Source organism: Lithobates pipiens, unplaced genomic scaffold (genome assembly GCF_037356315.1).
Source record: "Lithobates pipiens isolate NorthernLeopardFrog02 unplaced genomic scaffold, aLitPip1_a1.2 Scaffold_22, whole genome shotgun sequence".
NCBI classification, from domain to species: Eukaryota; Metazoa; Chordata; class Amphibia; order Anura; family Ranidae; genus Lithobates; species Lithobates pipiens.
In genome coordinates, this window is record NW_027507784.1 from 157,155,811 (window position 1) to 157,168,004 (window position 12,194).

Consider the following 12,194-nt stretch of genomic DNA (forward strand, 5'->3'; position numbering starts at 1 on the left):
TTAACAAACAAAAAATATGCAAAATAGAAAAAAAATAAAAAAAAATGTTCTTAGTTTGTTATAAAATTTTGCAAACAGGTCATTTTTCTCCTTCATTGAAAAGCGCTGATGAGGTGGCACTGGTGGGCATTGATAGGCTGCACTGGTGGGCACTAATAGGCACAGTTAAGGTGGCACAGATAAGGCAATACTGATGGGCACAGATAAGGCGGCACTGATGGGCAAAGATGGGCACTGATGGGTGGCACGGATGGGTGGCACTAAGGGGCACTGATAGGTACCACTGATAGATGGGACTGATGGGCACTGAGAGGTGGCACTGATAGGTGGCTCTGATAGGTGGCACTGCTGGGCACTGGTAGATGACACTGATGGGCCGCGGATATGTGGCACTGGGGTGCAGCACTGTTGGTGAGGCAGATTTTAGGCACTGATAGGTGGCACTATGGGCACTGATAGGTGGCACTGTGGGCACTGATGGGTGGCACTATGGGCACTGATGGGTGGCACTGATGGGGGGCACTTTTTATTAGTTAGGTGGCACTGGCAGGGGGCAGGTGGGCACTGATAAGCTGGCCGTGATCGGGACTGATGTCCCGATCACAGCCGCCGGTGATCATTTTTTTTTTCGATTACGGCTCTGTTTTGTCACATGATCAGCTGTCATTGGCTGACAGCTGATCACGTGGTAAGGGGTCGGGATCGACCCCTTGCTCCGATCCATGATCAGGCGAGTCTCATAGACTCGCTGATCACAGAGCGCGCTGCGCGTGCCCCCTCAATAGACGTAGTCCCGGCAAAGCAGGTTCGCGCTGTAGCCGTCATTCGGCTATAGCGCGGATCTCTAGTGGTTAAAGGACACACCTTGCAGCGCTAATATACATTAATTAAAACAATGCTGATATAAATGTCATATATATTGTATTATTAAATTTTGGGGAAGTGCGGGCAGCTGATTAAATCTTCTTTGTGTTAATTTAGGTTATTTTAGGTTTAGTGTGGCAGCTCACAAGGTTTCACCTATTGGTAGCTTAAAGGGTAACGCCACTTTTGTGGGGGAAAAAAAAGTAGCAAAGAAACAAAAAATAATATAGCATATACAATTGCGACACAAGTCATATTGTAATTCAATGCTATTAAAAATGTCCTTTCTTTTTCAATCTACAGCCGCTGTAATTTTCAAAAAATGCAATGCAATATGGCTAACTGGAGGTGTTCTGTACACAGAATGTGTATAGACTGCCCCCCAGAAACATAATTTCCTTCTTGCGTGATTGGCTCACCAATTTTCCCAGAAGTCTGCACTAAGATACAAGTCAAATTTCAGGCATCCCCTGTAATAAAAATTATATTTTTGTTGAGATACTCCCAAAAAGAACATGTCTAAAGGGGGGTGCAGGCCTAGTAGCTTTCCTCATTAGAGCCCTGCAGCTGCTGCAGCTGTATAATTATGAAACCACTGCCATTAAACTCACAGTATGCATTATAAATAAGCGATCAGAAAGTGTACACAGTAGGCTTTACATTTCTTATTTTCTGCACTTTTTTCATTATATGCAACTGTGGTATACACACCCCTCAAGTATCTAGAGGTTGCAAATTACCTCTTAATAAGAGCAGCGCCATATCTATCCTTCCTTTTTTTCACATTTCTCTAGATTTATCATAGGGTAAATTTATTGATAGAGGCTGCAGCTCTTCACATATTTTACATTTAATTTTCATTTGTACCATAAGCGCGGGAGTCAAATTTTTCATGACAGTGGATTAAAGTTCGCTGTCGGCTGATGTCCCAGAGCTGGTCCAGGCTCTGCAGGGATGCCCGATAATAATGTTGGGTCCACCCAGATGCCTGACCTGCAGCTGGCTTAGCCTCTCAGGTCACTAATGAGAGCCTGAGCCAGCAGCTCCCACCCTTTGCACAGTCCAGTGCTCCAATAAGCGCTGGTGGGGAAGGGCACAAAGCAGTGACTGTCAGTCACCGCTCTGTGCTCAGAAAGAACCTGAGCAATGAGTGTCCAGCGATCTTTGATCGCTCAGTTCTCACCATAAAGGTGGCAGGAGACAGTTGCTGCTTAGATTGATTATTTAGATTTTTTTTATTATTTTATACTCCTGCACTTCTCTTTTAACCACTTAAGCTGGCTAACGACCGGAGTGTTTTTTGCGATTCGGCACTGAGTCGATTTAACTGACAAGTGTGCAGTCGTGCGATGCCCCACAAATAGACCTTTTTTTTGGTGGTATTTGATCACCTCTGCGGTTTTTATTTTTTGCGCTTTAAAGAAAAAAATTGTGTCAAGCATTATTTTTTACTTTTTGCAATAATATATATCCCCAAAAAATATATAAAACATTTTTTTTTCCTCAGTTTAGGCCAATACGTATTCTTCTACATATTTTTGGTAAAAAAGAAAATCGCAATAAGCAATTATTGATTGGATAGCGTCTACAAAATAGGGGATTGCTTTATGGCATTTTTAGTGATAATTTTTTTTCTAGTAATGGCAGCGATTTTTATCATGACTGCGACATTATGGTGGACACAGACAATTTTGGCACGACTTTGGGACCATTCACATTTATACAGCGATCAGTGCAATTAAAAATGCACTGATTAGTGTATAAATGTGACTGGCAGTGAAGGGATTAACCATTAGGTGGTGCAGTAGGGGTTAAGTGTGTCCTAGGGAGTGATTCTAACTGTGGGGGGAGGGGCTGTGCGTGACACTACACTGATCACCGCTCCCGATTACAGCTGTGATCAGTGACAGTGTCATTAGGCAGAATTGGGAAATGCTTGTTTACATTAGCATCTTCCTGTTCTTCCTCACTGTGAGACGACCGCGGGTATCCCCGCGGACATCGAGTCTGCGGGACCCGCGATCACTGTCACGGAGCTCCTGGCAGGAGCGCACACGCCCCGCAGGCCGCCTCTTAAAGGGCCACGTACAGGTACGTTAATCTGCCTGTACTTGCCCTTCTGCCACCTTATATCTGTGTGAGGTGGTCAGAAAGTGGTTAACCAGGTCCAAGAATAATGTAATCATTGCATAAATATTTACACTTTTTATGGATCCCTGTGAGCAATCAGTTCTGGAATATTCTTCATTATAAACTGTCCCCACAATCTGTGCAGCTGTCTATACTCACTGCCATGTGTTTAAAGATCTGCAACAGCATGACTGAAAATTATACACTGGCAGAAATTGCCTAAGTGCAGTTACAATTCTTACCCTTATCTAATTTGCATTTCAACTACGAGTGTTATGAAAAAAAACACGGCAGTACATTTTTTCAAAATATACTTCTTTTTACAGATCAAGGTTGCACAGATGGCAGCATCAGAGCTGAAGAAAAAGCACAGCACAGTTTATAGAGTGGGAAGTTTTGCAAATCTTCTATGTAAGTGGATTCATTTAAAGCTTTGTAAAGCCCCATAACACACTATCAGATTTTCTGCTGATTTTTGTCAGATTTACCAAAACCATGTAGTGCAAGGGCCTGCCTGATTGCATGCAAATTGAAACTTATAAGATTTGACCTCATATTATATGGTTTTGGTAAATCTGAAGGAAAAAAATCAGCAGAAAATCTGATAGTGTGTATGGGGCTTAAGTCTATAATTTTAAGTATGGTACAAGAGTCAGTATACAAAAAAAGCAATTTAATTTGCCTTTGAGAGATATCATCTTCAGTGTGATACAGAAGTGTATATTATCTAAGGCGTTATAGCCTGTTCATGTATATGGAGCTCATTAAGGGTCTGTGTCAATAGGCTTTTGTTTGCATCAGAACCACTTCACTGCCCAGACAAGTCTATGGGAATGCAAATGCAGCCGTTTGCATGTCAGAAGGAGGATAACTGTCGGTCAAACGTACCTGTCAATGAATTCTGAATTATCTGAGATTTCAAACGGATGTCAAAGGCAAGCTGATCTACATAGGTCAAAGCCTATCCACACATGCCCTTACCGCGCTTGCTGTCTCTTGTATTTGGCATGCAGCTATTTGGTTACATAAAAGGAATATATAGATGTTGTACAATATTTTATTTAACTTATTATGTTTGAGGCGAAAAAAAAGAAAATAAAATTACTTCTCCTTATTCTTTTAAGTCAAGCAAATATTGTAATATTATGTAGTCTTCAGGACTTTTCACATGTGAAGCATTGTATCACTTTCACCATTGCTGAAATAAGCATATTGTTTACAAAACTTAAAAGAGGAGCTCTAGGCTCCTTCAGAAAAAAAAAAAAATGTAAGTCAGAAACTACAAATACTGTAGCTGCTGACTTTTAATATAAGAACATTTACCTGCCCTCTACTGAGCTGATTCTTCAATGCCTGGGAAGGAGGGGCGAACTTTCACCACGCCAATCTGAGCCGGAAGTGGAAGCGGGTACCTGTCAAAACCAGGTGCCTGCTCCCCACCAATAAGTCCCAAATGTGGCAGTGAAGGGGAAAAGGATGCAAACAAGCGGAGCTTCCCCTTTTGGATGGAGTTTGACTTTAAGGAGTCATCACAACAGTGACTGATGTATTATCAGACAGCTAAGTCCAGGGTTTCAGTCAGACAAAGTAAGCTGTCATGTAAGCTGCTTTTTTATGCTGTCTCTTTAGGTACCCGATAGTGTTTAAGGAACCTTTTATTGTTCATTAAATTACATTTTAAATTTAATGAAAATTTAATTTAAATGTAAACTTATTTTAAAATGTAAAATTAAATGAAAATTTAAAATGTAATTAAAATTAAATATATTGTTTATTATTTTAAAAAAAGTTGCGTATTTATAAAGAAAAAATAGATCATAACTATCAGTTTAAAATATAGTATCTCTCTCTCTCTCTATATATATATATATTTATATCTGACCCAAAACCATTCTAGTTTCCCAATCATAAGTGGCAGACATAGTGGTAAGCTGACACCATAAATATATTATTATGGTTCTACAACAAAAAAAAAGGAAAAAAATGGCTTCAAAGCACTGCTAGCAACAGATTGCCATAGAAGTTTTGAATATATAAGGTCAATGATTGAGTTTTATGATAACCGTATAGTTAATGCATGAAAAATGCAAGGCCCACTTATCTCCTATCTCCCGACCGCCTGATACAAATGACTGATTAAAAAAAAAACTAGAAGAAACAAAACACTAGAAGGCAAATTAAATTCCTTCTGACATTGACTTCTGGCCACTTCCTATATGTCCATCATTGTGCTAAAAAGCTCAGTGATGTCATGTCAGGAAATGGCCAGAAGTCCCTACAAAATCTATTCTTTCTTATTTATCAAATACGTAATTAATAGTTAAACTAGTTATTAAAGAATAACCAAACTTTTGTAAATATTAATTGTCACACATTAGGTTTACATCGATTTTAACTCTTTCTGCAGATGAAGCATCTGGAACATCTCAAGACTGGGTCCACGACCTAGGGATTGAATTCTCTTATACTATAGAGTTAAGAGACAATGGTACTCATAAGTTTATATTGCCAGAGGACCAAATCCAACCAACGTGTGAAGAAACAATGGCTGCAGTACTGACCATCATAGAATATGTAAATGACAAATATTTTCCTAATAAGGCATCTCCAAATGTTTACATGCTTTATCCGGTTGTCCTTCTCCTTAATGCAGGAGTTAAATTACTGGTATAGCTTTATTGATGAATTCAATATTCAAGTTATAAATAAAGGTGTTTTCTTTTAAACCTGAATTGAAATTCAATATCCAGTATACTCAGTTATTGTGATACTGCTTACTTGTCAAGCAAAATGATTCAAAGAGCAAAATAATCAGAATCAAGTGAGCTCTTATAGAGCTTTTTAATAAACAATGATTATGTAAGTTTTTAGACTATAAATAACAGCAAAGCACAATAGAATAGATACAATAACACAATCCTGATAACGTAAGCACATCTGTTTTCTGAAAAACTTGAATTATCAGTGAAATGTTCCATACACACTATCAGTTTTTCTGCAGATTTTTTCCTTCAGGTTTACCAAAACCATATAGTGCAAGGGCCTGCCTGATTGCATACAAATTGAAACTCCTAAGGTTTGACCTCATATTATATGGTTTTGGTAAATCAGAAGGAAAAACTCAGAAAAACTGATAGTGTGTATGGGGCTAAACAATGAACCTAGCTCAAACTGCACTGGGCCTCATTGAGCACCGACGAATGACTGTGTACACTGTGAGCCTAAATACATATTCTTAATGTTAAACGTCTTATGTTCGACTTGTGATTGTATTATATTAAGATTTTCACCTTATCAAATGAACTTCCTTAAAAAATAAAGATTACTGGTTGACATTTTTGTTGAGTGTTACTTGTCAATTCTCCTTTTTTAGCCTACACTTTACTGAAAAAATACGTACTGCCTTGGTGAACAGACCATTTAAATAAAAAATTATTAGCATGCATCAAGAGTGCTGTTGAAGCTCATCCCATGACTTCTCTTTTGTCTTGGGTAATTTAGGAGTAAGTTACGCAATTTTTAAAACTGTGAACCATAGATAAGCAACTACAGATTCCATATGGCTTCATCATGCAACTCATCTGAATGTGCTGTGTAAGTCACGGAGGTTAATAAGCAAAGCCTAAGTTTGGTCAGACAGTCATAAATTAACTGAATTATGGTAAGTAATTCTTTCCCTTATTTTACTCATCAAGCCCGTTGCTGGTGTTAGCTTGAATCCAATTAATTAATTTCTCCCAGTTACTGGCTGAGGCTTTAACACTGTTTGGTGTGTATAGTCACAATAGCAGGTCAAGCGAATATTTAAAGAGACTTAAGCTGAACTCATGGATAAGCAAATATTGTCTGAACACATGGGGCATGAATCTTTGTGTTTTTTTGTATTTTTTTTTTCATATCAGTACAGAATTCTAGCGTGAAATATTGCCTCTGTGCAGGAGCTTTCAGTTAATAACCACTTCAGCCCCGGAAGATTTTACCCCCTTCCTGACCAGAGCACTTTTTACAATGTGGCACTGCGTCGGTTTAACTGACAATTGTGTGGTCATGCAATGCTGTACCTAAACAAAATTTGCATCCTTTTTTCCCCACAAATAGAGCTTTTTTTTGGTAGTATTTGATCACCTCTACGGTTTGTATTTTTTGCGCTATAAACAAAAAAAGAGTGACAATTTTGAAAAAAACAAACAATATTTTTTACTTTTTGCAATAATAAATATCACCAAAATTAAAAAAACAAAAAAATAGCTTTATCGGTTTAGGCCAATATGTATTCGTCTACATATTTTTGGTAAAAAAATTGCAATAAGCGTATATTGATTGTTTTAGCGTCTACAAACTATGGGAAAGACTTATGGCATTTTATATTATTATTTATTGATTTTATACTAGTAATGGTGGTGATCTGCGATTTTTAGCGGTATTGCGACGGACAGATCGGACACTTTTGACACATTTTCAGGATCATTGACATTTATAAAGTGATCAGTTCTATAAATATGCACTGATTACTGTGTAAATGTCACTAGCAGGAAAGGGGTTAACACTTGGGGGCGATCAAGGGACTAAATGTGTGTTCCCTCAGCATATTCTAACTGTATGGGGATAGGACTAACTAGGGGAGGAGACAGATCGTTGTTCCTACTTAGTAGGAACACATGATCTGTCTCCTCTGCCCTGACAGAACAGGGATTTGTGTGTTTATATACGTATGGGATTTTGCCCAGGAGAGCCATTCTGCAGCAGTAAAAGTATGTGAGCAGGTCAGGAACCAGTTAACCACTTCACAACCAGCCGCCGCAGTTATACTGAGGCAGGTTGGCACCCCTGGGCGAGCCGTCGTAGGTTTACGTCAGCTCACTTTCAGACCACTAGGGGGCGTGCCGATGCTCGTGCTCGGCGGTTGCGATGACAGCCAGGCACCCCTGATTGCTCTACACAGAGACAGAATGGAGATCTGCAATGTAAACAGACAGATCTTCGTGCTGTCAGGGGAAAGGAGACTGATCTGTTGTTCATATTAAGTATGAACAATGATTGGTCTCCTCACCCAGGCAGTCCCATCCCCCCACAGTTAGAATCACTCCCTAGGACACACAGTTAATCCCTTGATCGCCCCCTACTATTAAACCCTCCCTTGCCAGTGTCATTTATACAGTAATCAGTTAATTTTTATAGCACTGATCGCTGTATAAATGTCAATGGTCCCAAAAAGTGTTCGACCTGTGCCCCCACAATGCCGCAGTACCGATAAAAATAGCAGATCACTGCCATTACTAGTAAAAAAAATAATAATAATAAAAATGCCAAAAATATAGCCGATATTTTGTAGATGCTATAACTTTTGTGCAAACCAATCAATTTACCCTTATTGGGATTTTTTTTTTTTTTTACCAAAAGTATGTAGAAGAATAAACTGAGGAAGAAATATATATATTTTTAAAATTTGGTAGATATTTATTATAGCAAAAAGTAAAAATATATATATATTTTTTAAATTGTCGCTCTTTTTTTTCATAACGCCCAAAAAAATAAATTGCAGAGGTGATCAATTATCACCAAAAGAAAGCTGTGGGGAAAAAGGGACATCAATTTTGTTTTTGTACAAAGTCGCACACTCGTGCAATCGTCAGTTAAAACGACGCAGTGCCTAATCGCAAAAAATGGTCTGGTCATTAAGGGGGCAAATCTTCCGGGGCTGAAGTGGTTAAAGACAATAAATTTTGCGCTCTCTCTTTGTGTAGGGTGACTAGTCCTGTACGCATGTAGTTTTCTGCAGGAAGTCTGTAGTGGTGGGCCTAGTGGGTCCATCTCGCAGCGCTGCTCTCTGCACAGTCTATGTGTAACGCAGTAACGATGTCAATGCTATTTTTACAAAGTTTTACAAGGGTTTGTCATTGGTGTACAGTTGATTTATATCCATTGTGGTTATAGGGGAATATATTGCAAGGTTTTTTTGCCCAGAGCTTAACGTTAAGTGAAATACTGTAGGTATATTGAGTCTATTGATTCATCAATTTTGCCTTACACACACATTACTCAAGTATGAATATTATTTTAAATTATTGTGCTACTTTATACCTCTTCAATACTTCTAGAAGATTTACATTTAGATTTTTTGCCTGCCTTGTGACAGGAAGCATTTTTAGCAATGAGTTGTCATGGCAGTATCATACTCCTCTATTTCTTGTCCACATGCTAGCAGCCAGACCTCCTGTGTTCTCTTATAGTGTTTTCCTATGTCTCCAGTAACCCCTAGCATTTTTTAATGTGTTCCCAATTTGTCCCAGCCTGCTTCCAGTCTTGTGTTTCCAGTGTGTCTCAGGCTGTTCCTAGCCTTGTGTTACCTTGGTGTCCCAGTGTGCTTCCAGCCTTGTTTTCCCAGTGTGTTCCAGCCTGCTCCCAATCGAAATCATAAATTGCTTTCAATTTTTTTTGCAAATAAATATCTGAAAAGTGTGGCGTGCATTTGTATTCAGCCCCCTTTAATCTGATACCTCTAACCAAAGTCTAGTGGAACCAATTGAGTCCACCTGTGTGTAATTTAATCTCAGTATAAATACAGCTGTTCTGTGAAGCCCGCAGAGGTTTGTTAGAGAACCTTAGTGAACAAACAACATGATGAAGGCCAAGGAACACACCAGACAGGTCAGGGATAAAGTTGTGGAGAAGTTTAAACTGCAACTGTAAACCTACCAAGACATGGCCGTCCACCTAAACTGACAGGCTAAGCGAGGAGAGCATTAGTCAGAGAAGCAGCCATAAGGCCCATGGTAACCCTGGAGGAGCTGCAGAGATCCACAGCTCAGGTGTCAGAATCTGTCCACAGGACAACTATTAGTTGTACACTCCACAAATCTGGTCTTTATGGAAAAGTGGCAAGAAAAAAACTATTGCAGAAAGAAAGCCATAAGAAGTCCAGTTTGCAGTTTGTGAGAAGCCATGTGGAGGAATGAAGGTGCTTTGGTCAAATGAGACCAAAATGTAACTTTGTGATCTAAAAGAAAAACGCTATGTGTGGCAGAAAACGAACACTGCACGGTCAGAGTTGATGGGAAGATGGATGGAGCCAAATATAGGGAAATCTTAGAAGAAAACCTGTTATGCCGCATACACACGACCGGACTTTCCAGCAGGAATCAGTCCGTCTGACAATCCGATCATGTGTGGGCTAATATGATTGTTTTTCATAAAAAAAAAATCTGACTGACCTAGAAATAGTACATGTTTCAAATCTGTCCGATGGACTCAGTTCCAATCGGGAAAACTGTTTGTCTGTATGCTGGTCCGACGGACCAAACACAATAGCCAGTAGCCAATGGCTTCCCTTTGCGTCGAACTTCCTTTTTTAGTCCCGTCTTACGTCATCACATTCAAAACGAGCGGACGGACTTTCGAATGGACTTAGTCCATTCGTGTGTGGACAAGTCCATTCGTTTGGAAGGTCCATGGGAACTCTGCCGAAAGTCCGTCGGGAAGACCATCGGACCTAGTCTGCCGGAAAGTCCGGTCGTATGTACGTGGCATTAGAGTATGCAAAAGACACGAGACTGGGGCAGATGTTCACCTTCCAGCAGGACAATGGCCCTAAAAATACAGCCAGAGCTACAATGGAATGGTTTAGATCAAAGCATATTTATGTGTTAGAATTTCCCAGTCAAAGTCTAGACCTAAATCCAATTGAGAATATGGGCGAATACAAATGCACACCACACTTTTCACATATTGATCTGTAAAAAAAAAATTGAAAACCATTTATCATTTTCCTTCCATTTCACAATTATGTGCCACTCTGTGTTGGTCTATCACAGCCCTCAAAATTTCCACTCGCATTTGACGAGTGGAAAAATGTTGCGGGCAGGTGTACTAGCATGGCTTGGGCAGGCAAGCTCAGCTCGACTTGGGCAGGGGGTGGATCCGCTTGGCTTGGGCAGAGAGGCAGGCTGGCTCAGCTTGGCTTGACTCGGGCAGGGGGCGAGTCCACTTGGGTATAGCTTGGCTTAGCTCGGGCGGGATCAGCTCAGCTTGACTCAGGGGGGTCTGCTCGGCTTGGGCAGGGAGGTGAATGCACCACAACTGACACTGACAGCCGCTATACCCATTACAACCAGATATCAGTAAGGTGTCGCCAAAGCGATCATTCATAGGAACTTCATCAGAGTGACATGACAGGAAATGTCGGTGGCTTCTTGTGCGACAAGAGTCCTTAGAGGTCAGTTATGTGGCACGTTCTCATTTAGAGTTGTATTTGCAGGCTTGTTCCAGGTCAAGGATTTCTTCCTCTGCACTATAACCTCTCATGCCAATGGCATACTTTACATCCGGTCTGATGATAGCTGGAGCAGAAAGGGCAACTCCCTTGCAGTTAAAGTGTATTTTTGTCAGTGAACCTCCCCCTCCCCTGTGCAGCTTGCTAAATCGTGTTGGGCCAGTTCACATTAGAACGCCTTGCGACAAAATCGCATTTCATGCTGGTTTCCTGCACCGCGCCTTAATGTGCTGCCCTTGAGAGACACACAGAGAACCATTCATTTGTAATGGCACCCAAAATTCATCAGTTGCAGCCACCAAGGCTGCATGGTAACTGCAGTAGCATGCAGTTTGGTGCGGCACAATTTGAAAGTTGTGCTTGCGCTACTTTTTGTGTTTTCACATGCATTCATTCTGTCAAAATGGGAATGCACATATTCCATTGGGAACCAGTGCATTTTTGTAGTGCGACATTGTGCATTTTTTTACACATTTTACACAAAAGTGTTCTTAAGATCCATTCCAGATGCATTTCTGCATGCTCATTTTTTATGCATTTCCGGATGCATTAGATGCTTTTTTTTTGTATTTTGTTTTTTCTTCTCTGTACTGGGGTACAGTACCTTTAATAGCCAATCGTATTTTATCCTTATTTTATTTATCACAGTCAGATCAGTGAAATATGCTTTTTGTTAAAGTTGTTGTTCGTATTTATTTTTGTAGCTTAATTCTGCATAAAACATTTAAGTGTAATTTCATAAGATATTTTGCAAGGGCACGTTTAGGGGTGGGGCAGGGTAGGTGTTGGATGGGGCAAATTGTGGCTAGTAACTTAAGGCCTGGCTAGTAGCTCCAGACTTGAAATTTTGAGCCCTGGTCTATCACATAAAATCCTAATAAAATACATTTACGTTTTTGATTGTAACATGATAAAATGTGGAAAAGTTCAA

General features: G+C 40.0%; 1 protein-coding gene across 2 annotated transcripts in view; it reads left to right on the forward strand.

The window, feature by feature from the left end:
- The window catches only part of CPO (carboxypeptidase O), a 200,785-nt gene extending 194,451 nt beyond the window's left edge, over positions 1 to 6,334 (forward strand). For both annotated transcript variants that reach the window (XM_077448499.1, XM_077448498.1), the window contains exons 11-12: positions 3,321 to 3,405; positions 5,402 to 6,334. In XM_077448499.1, coding sequence (XP_077304625.1) covers positions 3,321 to 3,405; positions 5,402 to 5,667 — 351 coding nt within the window. In that variant the 3' untranslated portion in view covers positions 5,668 to 6,334. The remainder of the gene's footprint in view (positions 1 to 3,320; positions 3,406 to 5,401) is intronic.
- The last annotated feature ends 5,860 nt before the right edge of the window (positions 6,335 to 12,194 follow it).